At 43.2% G+C, this 15,984-nt stretch overlaps 1 protein-coding gene across 2 annotated transcripts in view; it reads right to left on the reverse strand.

Moving 5' to 3' along the window:
* Positions 1–15,984, reverse strand: part of bcl2l1 (BCL2 like 1) — a 32,340-nt gene that overhangs the window by 15,080 nt on the left and 1,276 nt on the right. For both annotated transcript variants that reach the window (XM_085145568.1, XM_085145567.1), the window contains exon 2: positions 12,635–13,416. In XM_085145568.1, the coding sequence (XP_085001694.1) occupies positions 12,635–13,192 (558 nt within the window). In that variant the 5' untranslated portion in view covers positions 13,193–13,416. The remainder of the gene's footprint in view (positions 1–12,634; positions 13,417–15,984) is intronic.

Genomic DNA, 15,984 nt, shown 5'->3' on the forward strand with positions numbered 1-15,984 from the left:
AAGCCTAAAAAACATTTTGGAACTGAGCTAACTTAAGATGGAACATTTTTGTGTTCGAATTATTAAGTGAAAAAGTGCTGGACTACAGTGTGACACGCTGGCTCTTTTAACCACTGAAAAGATGAACAATACAAATTCTCAGAAATGAAGTGTTCGAAGCTGCTCACCACAGTTTGTGCAGCAGTGACCAGACCAAAGGTTAAAGATATAGTATCAGGATCTCTGCCAGGTCCTCATTTCAAATGATGTTTAAAAAAGGGATGCACCAATCCAGTAAATGGATTTAGCTAACTATACTACAGGGACAACTAGCTTAACAATTCAGTTCTCAGCTCTGTGCTGTGCTCGCTTTGCTGGGTGTCGCACTAGTCCACGGACTGTTACAACCACAGCTTACATGCAAAAGACTAACAGGAAAGGGTCAGCTGTTTGGAGGGATTCCACAGCTGTGATGCTAACAACTTTTCTTTGTATGTTTGCAAAAGTTAAGCATAATGATGCCAAGTGTGACATGACTGAAAAGCTCCACTGCAGAAAGCGAGAATGGATTTTGCCCATATTGGCCTCTTTTCATTGGCTCCCTGTTAAACTCAGAATGAAACTTAAAATCCTGCTAACCAGGCCCCATCTTATCCTAAAGACCTTGTAGTATTGTATCACCCCAATAGAGCCCTTGGCTCTCACAATGGTATCTTACTTGCTGTTCCTAGAGTTTCTAAAAGTAGAATGGGAGGCAGAGTCTTCAGATTTCAGGACACTCTTCTGTGGAACCACCTCCCAGTTTGGATTCAGTAGAAAGACAATCTCTCTATTTTTAAGATTAGGTTTCAAACTTTCCTTTTTGATAAAGCATCTACTCAGAACTGGATCAGGTGACCTGAACCTCCTCTTAGTTATGCTTCCTCACTTACCTCTGTTCACTCTCTGTGTGTATACACTCTAAGCAATAAATCAGTAGTTATTGATCATCTCTAGCTCTCTTCCACAATGTGTCTTTTGTTCCATCTCCCTCCCCTCACCCCGTAATTAGTCATGGCAGATGGCTGCCCCTCCCTGAGCCTGGTTCTGCTGGAGTTTTCTTCCTGTTAAAAGGGAGGTTTTCCTTCCCACTGTCGCCAAGTGCCTGCTCATAGGGGGTCATCTGATTATTGGGTTTTTTTCTCCCTATTATTGTAGGGTCTTTGCCTTACAATAAAAAGCACCTTGAGCCAAATATTGTTGTGATTTGGAGTCATATGAACAAAACTGAACAGAGTTGACTTTTTATTCCTCTGAGTTACAAATACAGAATAACCCTTGTTATTGGATCAGTACTCTGTATTGGCAAATCTCTGACGTTCAAGGCGTGTGCACTTTGTGTGCTGACATTTTGAGCCTATCAGGAAGCGGACCCATAACACAGTGTTTTGCAAATGATTTCACCATGAATGACTGAAAGCACCGATTTTCACAGCCTGTTGGCTACAATTTTGTACTGCGAAAGGAAGCGTAGTGCTCAAACAGAAAATCTCCCTCTTTCTCGTAGGCTGCTGCCTTTATGACCCCTCCCTATCAGCACAGTGGCCCATTGAAAAGAGTGAGGGTGCTGTCCTTTTTCACACAGTGCTTACGTCACTTCCAACAAATCTACAATTTGATTAATTATCAGTATTATCAAAATAAAAAATTATCTCGCAGTTAAAACTCAGCATAACATCCCAACTTTGATCCTAATCTGTCGTCATCATCATCATATGATTAGACTGTTCATTTATTATTGCGAATACTACTTTTATCCCGTCAGTTTGAACCTTTATACTCAGCAATGAGTGTCCAGTTAAGGGAAAAAAAGTCAACAATGTGACTGCTTGTTCCTTTCTCCTTATCAATGTCTTCATCATCTCACGATGGGTTCCTGCTCCTCCTCAAGGCCTTCCGTTCCCATTTTCATCCTTATCACAGTTGCTAAGGCATTTCAAGGAATAAGAAAGTCAGGTCAGCTGCCAAAAATTCCACATGACCAGGAAGCTTTATTGTAGAGCCAAACGCATTTAGATCTTAGGAATTTAGTTCACGCCTGGTGCCAGAAGCTCACAGTTTTGACAAGCAAGGAAGCTGGATAATACTAAAAAGTACAGGAATAATTCAAGGAAATAGGGAATCAATTTTAATCCAAAAAGACAGACCTCTCGAGCTAACAGTCAAGACCGTGAAAATGGAGCCACTGTGAGAGGAAAATATGAAAAATATATGCTGCACTTGCTGATTCCTGAGGAATGGCGCATTCATTCGAATCGTGATGTTTCATATGGCTGGAGCTGTTCTTGATTTCTTAAGCAGCTCTGGATGTGGTTTCCCCTCTACTCTGTTTTCTGAGGCAATGAAACATTTTTAACAATGGCCTGACAGGAACTGACTGTCGAGGCTCTGAAGCAAGTCAGGTTTAACAGAGAAACTCTTTCTTCACTGCCTTACGGAAAACTGATGCTCAGCTTACACAAAGCAGTCCCAGAGTGAGAGTAACCTGCACGGATGTTTAGCTTCCTGAAGTGATTCAGCCACTGAACTTCAGGTTCTTGGCTGCAATGTGACATCAGTGGCAGTGTTTAAATTGGGGGGGGGGGGGGGGGGGTTGATGTACTGGATTATTTCCAAGCAAAAAAGGAAGCAAGCAAGAAAAATGAGGAAATTAAATCATTAAAGCACCCTTTAGCCGTGACACTCGCTGGTGTTGTGCCAGCTCCAGTGTGCTTGTATGTACTTTTCCTTCTCCTTTTGGTCCTTGGAGCTGACACTGTGTGTGCGTGTCTGTAAATGTGTGCGCACATGTTGAGCCGGCGGTGAGACCATGAATTAAAGAAGAGATTAATGAGTCAGGACATGCAGGCTCAGACTCCAATCTGTTCCCTGCCCCACTCTGGGGGCCGTCTCTCTCCACAAAACCTCATTCTGTCAGCAGACGCATACACGTACTGTACGTATACACCGCTGAGACCCGACAGGAAGGCCAAGGACTCGAGAACGTTTGTGTGTACGTCTGACAGAGAGAACGCAAGGTTGGCAGAGTGTAAAGGCAGAGATGGAGGATGTAAGGGAAGCAAAGACGGCGTGGCAGGATATCTTCGCTGATATAACCCACTGCCCTGTAGGCCGTCACCCCACCCAGACAACACACCGTAACCCTGAGACCTGCCATCTGTCCGGAAGAGCTGGAAGAGACAGAAATCGAGGGAGGTAACAGACTGAGACGGAACAAAAAGACAAAAAAGGGAGTCAGGGGGTGGGAGAGAACTAAATAAGAGAAAAGGAAAGTAGAACACACGAACAAGGGTGAAGCAGGCTGCAGGGGGAAAAAAAAGGCTGATGAAAATGACTGGAAACAGAAAAATGGGAAACCCATGATGAGAAAAGAATGTGGAGAGAGGAGAAAGTGGCGGCAGGGGCAGCTTTCCTTTAAACCACACTTCCTATCACTTACTGTTCACTTTCAGAAAGTTTGCCTACATGAAAGAAACCTGGAGATGAATATCTCCAAGCCTCCAAGTTTTTGTTCCCTCTTATTTTTTTTCCTCCTTTTTCTTTAATATTTCGGAGCTGATGCAGATACGGTTTCGTCTCTATTGCTTTAAGCCCCTGAAGCCATTCAAACAAACCTGTGATGAATACAATGACGATGGCCTTGATGCTCTTTATCATCATTTAGCCTTATATGAGATTGGGTGCCACATTACCATGAAATAGTCATCAACCCTCGCTATCTGTCCCTCAGCTCTCCCACTTTAATACATGCCACGAGTCTCGCTAATCCCATGATATGCCTCATAATCTCATCACAGATATGAGCGGAGAGAGGGAGAAATGGGGAAAAAGGCAGTAAGAGAGGAGGGTGTTGAGGGATGAAATGCAATCAGAGAAGAGAGGCAGGCAGATACTAGATCTATGTAAAGACATAAGATACATCCATGCATCTCTCTCTGTCTCTCTCTCTCTCATATACATATGTTTGACATAAGACGAAGAGTGGCAAATTGAGGGGGCAAGCAGACAGCAGGAGAGGGGAGACTGGAGAGAAAGATGTAGGGAGAAGGGGGGTTTGCTTGTGACCTGATTTCCCCACTAAGCCACTCAGAAGTGGAGCAGCACGTAGAGCAACTGAATGTAGCATCTCCACCGAGCGCTGCAAACATCCAGCTGTTCTGCTCGTATGCACTCAAAGTGCATGTGTAGAAACATCACGGTGCACACAGACTGCACGACATAGCCCGTTTAACTTACTGACCTACATGCATCTCATGCGCATCCTTGTCTTGCTGAGTCACAAGCCTCATGTTCCTCTCTCTGTCTGCATTTGCCTCTCTAGAAGTCCATGCTACTTCATTCTGCCAGCGTTTTGGGTGAGTGGGGGGTGCGTGGGTCGTTGGAGACACACTACAGTGGCAGTCCGATGTCTACCAGTCTGGCAAAACCGCTCTAACAGCCCGGCGTGCCACAGAGTGCTGGCAGTATAGACGCACGCACACACACGTCTATTACACAGCTGGATATCCGTCCTGTGTACATAAACAGCGTCTGGATATGGAACGCACAGATGCCTCGCTGCTGTGACACCAGTCTGGGTTTGGAAATCAGAGAGAGAAGACGCTGATAAAGAGAATCAGACGCAGTCTAGATGCAGCACGTGTATTCATTAGGAGCCTGTATTGATATCTCACTGCTGTGTTTTCCTGTGTGTGTGTTTGTGACGCTTCGGGGCCACAGGTCTCGTCTCTCACATGACCAACCGATGTTACACACACACGCGCACACACACACTTAAAGACTAGCTCTTTCAGCTATTATAAAGCCATTTCATTCGGTATATCTGTTCAACTGCTTGTTAAAGCAAATACTTAAACCACCAATCACATAGCTTTTAAGAATCTAAACCAGAATCCTTGATTGGTGGCCGTTGACTAGGTTTTCTGTTCTATTTTGATTTTTTTCCCCAGCAAAATAAATGAATAAATAAATAAACAACCACTGCAGTGGTAGCAGATTGTTAATGTGACTCTGGAAATTTGAGGGCTGTGATGTAGAGTAAAGAGAATCTACTGAAGCTCAAAGCAGGCTGCTCTGAGCTTTTTAGAAACTCCCGATCTACTAGGATTTTTCCACTCAACCGTCTCTAGGCTTTACTGAGCACCTCTCGGATGTGGTGGAATCGAAGATGTGCAGCTGACCTATCTGCAGCAACTCTGTGGCACTATCACGACAACATTGAGCAAAATATCTGAGCAATGTTTTCAGTACCTTGTTGAATCTCTGCATGAAGGATTAAAGCAGTTCTGAAAGCTTAGTACTAGCAAGGAGTAGCTAATGAAATAGCCACTGTGTGTTTATATAAAAATAATCAAAGACGATAGTTAGTTAGACAATGAGAAAGTAGAAAGCCTGAAATTATCACTCTTCCACAAACTGAGGTAAATATCCATCAATACTAACACAAAAAGCATTAGCAACGGTACAGCCCAGGTTTGGATTTCAACAACAACAACAAAGCAAGAAAACGTCCATAAAAGATGACTTTTTGAATTATTTATTGCTCGTATGAAGTTCTTTTTGTGAATCTCACATTTTAAGCTGATGAAAAAAAAAGAGCTTTTGGTCAACAAGAACCTTCTAGAAGAAGTAAAAGTCTTTCCATAGTTGAACCCGGGGAGGGTTTTTTACTGCCTCACTGAGGGGTTGGCTGATTGTTGGCTTCGGCTCCCCCATTGTGCTCTAAGATGTAAGATTAGATATAAAATCATCCAGATCCCAATTACTGACCAAAATAATTCTGCTTTTAGTCAGCCCCCCCCCCCCCCCCCCTTTCCAGACATGGCTACTACAACAACACAAGAATAGCTCCTCCATGTCCTTTTTCTTCAAGTAGAACCCCCCACTTCACACACACACGAACATAAGCGCCAGACAACTTTAAAAAAAAACAAAACAAAAAAAAAACACACAACTGGTCCCTGTCTGATGTTCCTGTCATGGAGCTGGTGGCGCCTGAATCATACAATCTGTTTGCTGCCATCTTCAAGCTGTGATTCTGACACCCACCATTGACTACGAGCACGCGCGCTAACACACACGTCCAGTGTCACAGATCATGAAAAACTAATGCGCGAGCTTTAACGTATGCACACAGAAACAATAGAGACATGTCCACGGGTGAGCAGCTACATTCAGAGATCAATCTGCATAAAGCCGCCCACTGCAAAAAGCCAGTTATTGATGCCGGTCCAACAAAAGTGCCCGCCATTGATCCCAAAAAAAAAAAGGGAGGGGGGGTGTCAGTGTGTGTCACAAGTCAAAGAATGTGACAATGACAAAGTTGCTTTCATATCAGCGAAGGCTTTGTCTGCGATGCAACGCCGTACCTGTGGGCGCAACTAAAAAGCCAGTAAAGCCCATTTTCCTCTGTGTTTGTGTCTATGTGGCCACAGGTTCTTTGTCTGAGGTAGTCACATGACCAGTCTGACTTGGCGCCGTCCCCTCCCCTCTGCAGTGCGCCACCATACAATAAAAACGATACGATATATGAGACAACAACCACCCACGCTACACACGTGCTTACAAACAAACACCCCATCAGTCCCTGGAAACTTTGCTTCGTGAGCAGAACGCAATCCTTAATGCAAAAAAACAAAGAAAGCGCCACGAAAATATAAAAACGTGTCTCTTAATTGGCCGCATGTGAGCTATTAGTGATAAAGCGGAGAGGAGGAGGAGGATGATGTGGAGGGAGATGTTAAAGAAGAAGGAAGATGAAGGGATGGTGGCAGCTGCGTGGGAGGGGGTAGGAGTGAGTCGGGATCAAGTGGGAGGGAATCGATAGTGTTGATGATGATGTTATGGGTGATGTGGAGGACGAGCACGGGAACACGGGTGCACAGGGTTAATGGCGAGATTGACGAGGTTTGCGGCAATGTGCGAGCTGGAACACGTTTAGTTGCTGTGGTCTGTGGACTGGACGTAGCTGGGTGCCGAGGAGGAGGGAAAGGAGTGAAAAGGAGGACAAAAAGGGGAGGAAGGACACAGATGGAAAAATATGGGACAAAAAAAATTTTCAATTGTCGTAAGGAGCTGTGCATTTAAAGGAGAACGAAGGACACAGGAGGGAAACAGAGGGAGGGTATAGATACTCAAGGTTGGAAGGGGGGTGGCGGTGGGGGTGGATGAGGGGTTGGGGTTTTTTGAAGCAGCCAGCTTAGGTCCCAAGGGTGCGATTTCCTGCTCCACTACATTAGGACAGTCTGACAGACGACTCTGTGGATCTAACTGCGTATCCTATGTGCATGTTAATTACAGAGAGAGAGACCGAGGGTTAAATAAGTCTGCAGAGGAGAGAGCAGCACAAAGGCAACTCAGGTGTTTCCCTAGTCAAAACAAGTCAATGCGCTTACCTTCTGTGGACCCTTAATTACAGCCTCGGTGTCTAACCACTCTACAACAGCCTACATTCATAATCACATACATCAACGCTGTGTGTGTGTGTGATTAACAATCTCTCATCAAGAGGCTGAAAAATAAAGAAAAACACAACGACGTCTTGACTGTCTGTAGGTTTCGGGACAATCCCACCACGTACAGAGGAACTTCTGCACAGGAATATCCTTCTTGTAACTCCCTGCTATTTCTGCTTTTGTATTCAGAAGGCCACTTTTATAATAACAAAGAAACAAACTGTAAGAAAGTCAGTTTGTTTGTTTTAGTGCCAAAAATCTAATAGCATTTTTTTTTTAATTAAAAGAAAAAGAATTCTAACCCTACAACTTGAAATAATTACATAAACACTTCAGGACAAAGAAAAGCCGACTGAAATTACTTGAGGACCTTTTCTGAATATTTCGGGCAGCTCTGACAGAAAATTGAGAAAAGAGATAGTTCAGAATAGTTTTTTGTCATAAAATATGCAGTTTATTATCTGTCCTTTGCTTCCAAAGGTCGACTTTTATTACATTTTATGTTCTGCTTTTTTTGCTGTCTCTGTGCTGCTTAAAATAAGTAAATATATAGCTGCCAGAAAAATTTCTAAAACAAATGGGTGCTGACGTTTCTAACAAAAGTCACTTACCATAAGCTCATTGTGGAGGGAGTAATATACTGAGTGTAATACTACACATTTGTGGCAAAGAACTTCTACAGTAGCTGTAAGAATTGTAACAGTGTATAACTGTTTTTGTCCAATTACAGAGCTTTACAACACTGAGGTTACATCAGGCTGTAGATACAAACTAGGTTCTTGTTAGTAGGATCTGATGAGGTTTGTTCACAATAAGAAAAGCCAGACTTTCATTTAAGTGCGAGTGAAAAACGTGGCATATAGTGTGCACAGCCATAAGTGGCTGATTAAAAAAAGAAAAAGCAAAGCTGAAGTAAGGACTTCACTGCTCATTTTTCTTGTAGTTAACTTTTCCTTCACCTTAGCGAAAACGTCTAAAGTACAAAGCACAACAACTGGACTAATGGGCTCTTTTTTTTCTGTTTCCTTAGTTTCTCTGCATACACCCCCACTCGACCCATCCAGCTCCAGCCAAGCATCCCCAGACTGTGGCAACATGGTTCTTCTAAATGAGTTTAGGCTTTATTAGTCTGTCAGGGAGGGGAAAAAAAAGAAAGAAAAAAAAAACAAAAAAACATTGTTTCCCCCAGTAGCAGGTTGAGATATTATTCATCTATAATTGGTAATAACCCTGTACCCCCACCCTGAGGCGGCTCAATCTCCACTGAGTAATCACTGCCACTGCCTGCTCTGCTGGAAACAGCATTATTAGGTCGATAGCACTGTCTCTACTGCTGCTGTCTGCCAAGGAGGTTTATTATCAGACAATATATGGCTCTGCTCCTGTTGTTCTTTAAAAACCACAAGCTGTGGCTGAACGGATTTATCTCGCACACCGAGCTACCATTAAATATCGCGGCGTCCTGGACAGAGGAGGCTCCAAAATAAGCTCCGGCGGGATCATTTAGGCTGAGGCTTTATCAGCTTTTATGACAGCGACACTTGATCAAAACACCGTTCACTTTACAATATTTAAACTGGCACCTCGGCTGATTCCACCAGGTCAAAACAATGTCACACGTTTTCTTCGCATCAATGTTTTAAAAAGCAGCGATTCAGATTCCAACTCTCACATTTCAGTCTATAAAATTACTAAGTCTTATTTCACAGAACCAAAGCTGAAGATATTATTTTATTTATTCACTTTTTTAAGCAAAAAGAACAATTATTGCTATGATTTCTCTCTAATGATGGTGGAGCGTTTAATTTTCACTCAGTGTGACACGCGTGACATCTCGTTTATTTCAAAATGTGTCAGGTTTATATATTAACTTGTGGTTTTACAATTTTCTGAGAGCAATCCTGGTTTGCACACCAACTTGGTTTGTCCGGCTCAAAATGGGCTCGACACGGTGACTGTGGTCATAGCCAGGATTAGTCTGCACATAACTTCTGTTACCTAACGTAGCACAAAACTGGACATTACATAGATGGATTTTTAAAAAATGCATTAAAGCTTGAGTGACTAAAATTCAACTTGAAATTCACAATACTTGAATTGTGTTGACAACAAACACTCCTGGGTTTGTTGTCACTAAATTTTTATATGCAGTAAAAACCCTGCTTAACAGCTCTCTGTCACCTGTCTGAATTAGCTGGCTTTTAATGTATTTTATACAGAAGAGTCAAACTACTGATCAGAAATCCCCTTTCATGGGAGTGCACACGTCGCCTGATAAAGAAATCCTGGGTGATAAAAAAAAAAAAAACCTTATCTCTGATAAGAGACAGGCTATACTGAACTTTCTTTGTAGTAGCCCTACTGATATTTAAGTCACTGAGTATTTTTCTTGGAAAAAAACTGAAACAATCTGTGTAAATCATAGACCATCCATAAAACTGTGCTGCATTTCTGCACAGTACTACTGGAAAACAAGCTGCTTTGATAATAAGTGTTCAGTCTTATAAATGCGAGACGGTTTCTGAAGCTTTAAAACCTGCTGTAAATTCCCAACTTTTGGGAAACTACCCTGAGCCGTTTGGTTCTTCCCAAACAGTAAAAACGTGCGATAATAAGATGATGAGAAAGAGTGATTGCTGAGTGAAACAGAAACAGTGACCTTGCTGCTGCTTAGGGCGGACTAATATTTCATCAGCTAACACTAAGGGCACACCTGCCTCACAGCTATACCCACATCTGCCAACGGTTTTGTGCTTCATCCCTGTGAGGAGGCGTCAGGGGAGGAAAGGAAGAAAAGAGGGAAATGAAAGACCAAAAAAAAAGAAAAAAAAAAAGAACAACAACAAAGTCTCGTGTGGGTTTTACTCAGAGACTCTGGTGTGTTTCAGGGAAAGTGTAGGCTGTCTTTGAACAGACAAACCCACAAAAGAAGGCAATGACACTGTGACAAAGGGAGGGGGGAGGCACAAAAGATAGAACTGCAGTGGTAAACCACCTCCTGAAGTTTGTTTTAGTATGAATACCTCGACTCAAAGTGTGTCAGCTCACAAGCAACTTACACAGGACACATGTCAAAAGCAGCTCTTTTCCCCCTTAAACGAGCCAGTGGAGCACCATTATCAAAGTGACTTATAGAAATGGAAGAGAAGGGGGAACAGACAGAAGGAAGTGGCATCATGTGCTCAACATCAGGCAGAAGTGAAACCGTGCTGGCAGACGACATCCATTGAACATTTCAGATGAAGTCATTCATATCTCCGAGTCTAGGTTACACTGACACGCAGGCCACTAACCGCAAGCTTCTATCTTCAGCATCTTAACTAATTAGTCTAACTTGTTGCTAAGCAAAATGCCTTTGTGTTTGAGAGTGTGAGCGTGGGGTGCCTGGATCATTTCAACTATGAGATCATGGAGATCATGACATATGTGTTGATAAGACTGTGATGACAACACTGAAAACATCCATTTGCGGTCAGGATGTGAAAATCAGATGAAGCATCAGATTAACCTGTAAGCTCTCGGCTCATCTATCGTCACCATAAACGTCTAACACGTACCAAGTAGCCACTAACACTTGATTACATATTTGGAGAAAAACAGTTATTAATAGTGATTGCACTTAGAGGTTGTATACGTTTAGGAGACAGTAGTCATTAACTAATATCCAAGTGGTCACTGTGTCATTCAGCTATAGATACAAAAACAATAATGTTTCCATGACTGAGTTTGGCTATAACTGTCAAATAAAATTGGATATTGCGACATTATTGCAGTTTGACAGGGAGCAAGAAGTGAGTGCGGAAAACTTCATAGCAGTCAATAAAGACGCTAATGAGATATTGTGCCACACCACGTGGCTACAAACAAAAAACAAAACAAAACAAAAAAAGGTGTCATTTTGAGCTCGGACCTACAGGTGCTTTGTCATTGGATCTCTCAGCAGATAGTCAAATAATTGCATTATTAGCATTTAAAAGCAGCAAAGCTCTTACAAATCAGATTCTTGTCAGTCGTTTCCATAACCTGACACCACTTGGTAAGGTGGTGAAAGAAATGCATATTTTAACGTCTACAGTATAAACAGCAGAGCAATGATCTTTCATGTTGTTTTTTTGGAAGCTTTTCAGCCACAGCGATGTTGGTTTTATTTAGCCCCTCTTCTCCCGCTCTATTACATACCATCAAATAGCTGAGACAAAGGGAAAGAGCTGACCTTATCTGTCCTCAAAGTGTGCACGAGCACACACAAACACACACTGGTACTGTCCGTACCAGTGTGGCTGACTTTAAAACTAACCCGAGGAGGAGGGGGGGAAAAACCTGAGCTTTCATCTGTATGCAGCTGCCTTGGTGAAAGACAACTGAAGAAAAAAAAATTGCACAGATAAAATGATCAGAGAGTGGAAGAACGAAAAAGAAAACAAAAAAAAAAAAAACAAAGCACAGAGCCGATCAACTGACCAGAGAAAAACAAAGGGCTATCTGTAAAAGCCTTGGACTTTATCCTGCCCTGTGATGACAGAACTTCGATCCCCAGGCAGGCAGCAGGAGACTCCCAGAACCCTGATTTAGGCTGTTAAGCTCCCACTTCGATTCAGCTCATTGAGCAGCGTGATGCTGATCAATTAGAAAACAGCTGCACTAGCTGCTGACCACACAGGCACTCTTGTTTTTACTGCGTTTAAAGACAGATGTTTCTTGAAGCCACGTGTGTTCCAATTTCCATCTTCATCAGATCCAATCTCAAGTCTCTTCTTGGCAGGTTATGGAGCCAGCCACTGTCTCATGTCGACTTGTTAGATTACCAAGACACAAAAAAACGATCCTCTAGAGGTCAAGCCACGCAGGCAGGAAAGCCTCACAACTAACACAATGGAGCAAATCTGCTCTTGACAGGGAAACGGCACATATGATCAAAAACACCGCTATCACTATAGCAACAAAAGCAGGCGCACTTCCAGAAGTAGATGGGAAAAGTAAGGGCAGGTTTTAACCTTATTTTCCACCTGACTGCATAGTAAAAGTGGCAGCAAGGAAATTTTCCATGCTGGCGACCTGAGCTTACCTTGCCTGTGTAATTAAAGGCCGCAATGTTAAAGAGCCCTTTTATGAAAGAGGCTATACAAGCAAATGGCATGTGCGCTTCTGTGTGTGTGACTCACCCATCCTCCTTGGCTATGGATCCAGGGCTGAATGTGGTTGTCTAGGTAGACCGTCATCCACTCTACGATCCTGCCCACCAAGGGGCTCATCTCCTTCTCGACACACTCGACACACAGTGCCCCGCCGAACGCGAAAAGCCCTACGATGCGGCCCCAGTTAACGCCGTCCCGGAACACCTCGTCCATCACGTTCTCGAAGCTTTGGTAGGCTGTGGCCGGCGTGATGTGCAGCTGGCTGTGAAGGTCGCTGAAGGCACGAGCGTATCGCAGCTCGAACTCATTGGCCGTGTCCCGGAGCGCCTCCTTCACTGCGTCGAGGTCCGTCGTTGATGGCGGCTGCTGCTGCCGCCGCTGCGGGGATGCCGGTGGGGTCCCGGGACTCGTGCCATTAAAAGTCCCATTGGCGTGTGTGTCTATTCGCTCTTCCTCATCCAACCCCGCTGCCCCCCCATCAGTCCTGTTCGAAGGCTCGTTGAGTACTATGTGGTTGAGAGGATAGTTTCTCTGGGAGAGTTTATACCTTATGTAGAAAAGCACAAGTTCTCTGTTTTGAGACATTTTGTATTTAAATGTGCTTTTTTTGTTTTCCCCTCCTCTTTGCTCCGGCTCTTCTCTCTGCTCCGCTTGTGGTCAAGCCTCGCTGTGTTAGAGTGTACACACACTGCGCCAGGCTTTTTTTTTTCCTCCCGTTTTCTCTGCTCAGACCACCATGGTCAGCTGATATCCACGGGACACTTGGGGGGGTGAAAACCAAACCTATACAAGGCTGCACAGCTCAGGCCCTGCAGAGACACAACGATGAAAGGTCAAAGTCTGGATTACTTATATCCAGGATTACGTGTGCGTGTGTGTGTGTGTGTGTGTGAGACTGTATAAGGAGAGTGGAGAGCGTAGGGACGACTGTGAACCTTCAAATTAAATTTGGACAGGTAGGGTCAAAGTGCGTCTCTCTAATTGGGCTGTTACATATGAAGCAGATGGCGATGATATTAATGAGACGACAGCAGAGAGAATGTGTGTGTACACACGTGTGTGTGTGTGTGTGTGTGTGTGTGTGTGTGTGTGTGTGTGTGTGTGTGTGTGTGTGTGTCAGAGAGAGAAAGAGAGAGACAAAGTTAAAGGAGGTGTGAGGAAGGTGAAGTGAGATCAGAACGACAGTCTGGCTTGAAGCTCCACATAGACATCCTAATCAGTGACCTCTGACCTCTGAGGGAAGCTTTCACACATCTTGTTTATCCCATCTCCAAGTACTCCGTTATCCTCTCGCTCACGCACATGCCCTTAAATCTTCACACAAAACTGACTCTGTCATATTTCCAGCCTCCTCCTCGTTACTGGCATTGGAGGTTGCAGAAAGCATTAACGACGCATATATATGAGCTTGCATTATGGGCCCTTCTGACAGCTTTAGCATGAATGTGTGGTGACAGGGTTGAACTGCAAAATAAAATGTGGTAATAAAAACTGTATGGGAGATGCCGTGCTGCCACTCTCCGCCGGCAGGTTTGTTCTCATCAAGTTAACTTACATTTATGTTTCAGTGGCTGATTAAAAACAGCCTGAGTGTTGTTAAATATACAAAATGTCATAAACTTCCTCTGAACTTAAATTCTGGGAATCTATTAGCAAACACATGCAGCAATAACCTCAGTAATTCGGGTCTTTTAAGCAGTGATGTATCAGACTGCTCTTACTTAAAACATTCTGCTCAGATAGGTCATGCACAGATCAAACACATGTTTGGTTACTTTGTCAGCGAAGGAATTTTCAAAACATGTGAACTACCACCGAGGAGAAAGGTCAGCATACCGACAGGTACGCACCCACAGATCAGCTTCATATTTGAATTGGCCTTGTTGACTCATATCAGTTCACAGATATCAATATCGATACTTATCTTTAGCTGACAAACCTTAAAACATGCGTTTTGTTGTTGTTGTTTTTTTATGTTAACATTAAGTTTAAAAATTAAGATAAATTAATTTGTGTTTCTGGAACAAAATGCAAACAAAAAATTACAATAACAACAACAAAATATTTGTATTAGCTATCAGTCAAAATTTTATTTCAAACATTAGTATCAGCCATAATAAAGAGTGACAGCCCCCCCCCCCCCCCCCCCCCAAAAAAAAAGAACAAGCAGCTTAGTATGATTAGAAATATATCCAAGTTAGGATGAAATGAACATCCGTTTCTATGAAAACAAATCTTTTCTAGTTAACATTTTAGGCAAAACTGATTTTTTTTTATGTTTCCAGCAACAATAATGTAAGGAATGAAATGTTTTATTATTCACATGTATAACAGAAATTTGAATATATCTGGAGTTGTTCCAAATAAAAACATGTAATTTGGGTTGTGGAAAATACAGCCTGGCAAGGATATATCAGCTTTTTTGTCAGGTTACATTAACAGAAATAAATAAATAAATCACAATTCATATGTGAACAAGTAAGTCTGTGGAGAAAAACTCCTGCAGCCTCAGTTATTACTTTCACATCCCTGACAGCAGCCTAATAACATTAGCGATGTTCAGTAATACAAACTGCTTTATTAATTATTTCCGTTCCCGTCCTGAAGCCTCTAAATTGAGTTTAGGTCCCTGAAACAAAGACTCTGAGAGCAGTTGACTGGCCAGCCACTTCTGTATTCTGCTGTCACCGTACCATACTCACTGGTACACACAAAAAGACGTGGGAGGGACGTGACCCGCCGGTGATCCCAAACTGTCTGCTTATCGTGAGGGAGCCTGACCTTTCCTGTAGCAATACTGACATTTATGTTGATACGTGGCGGAACCTAATAATCAGGGTGGCCGACCGCTGGGAAGGAGTTCCATGCAAATAGCGCTGGTGTCATTACATAATACAATATACTCCTAACAGCACAATAGAAGCACGATACAGTGTCAGCTGGCTCCGAGCTATGGCAGAAACTGCCCCCCCCCCCCCCACCACACACACACACACACACACACACACACACATATATATATATATACACAAAGAAACTCACTGAAATACACCCAGCTGACTACTTAGTCCGCATTTGGGTGGTAAAAGTAACAGAAAGAGCCCGTTACAGCACATAAAGACCCACAAGGCAGCAGTGTTTACAATGGCCACATGGTCCCCAGCTACCTACACGTGGCTCGGGTTTTAATGGGCCAGCACTGATGTAAACACCACACAGCTCCTCAAGGAATACCAGCGAGTCGTGACCAAATGTAGCGCCTGAACGCGACATTAACTCAAACATTAACTTGGTTCAGTTAAACTGGAGTCTCTGTTGATGTTTTTACGGTGGAATTTAAACTGTCCTTTTACACATTAACCAGTCAGAGCAGTGTT

This window comes from Neolamprologus multifasciatus, chromosome 20 (assembly GCF_963576455.1).
Source record: "Neolamprologus multifasciatus chromosome 20, fNeoMul1.2, whole genome shotgun sequence".
NCBI lineage: Eukaryota > Metazoa > Chordata > Actinopteri > Cichliformes > Cichlidae > Neolamprologus > Neolamprologus multifasciatus.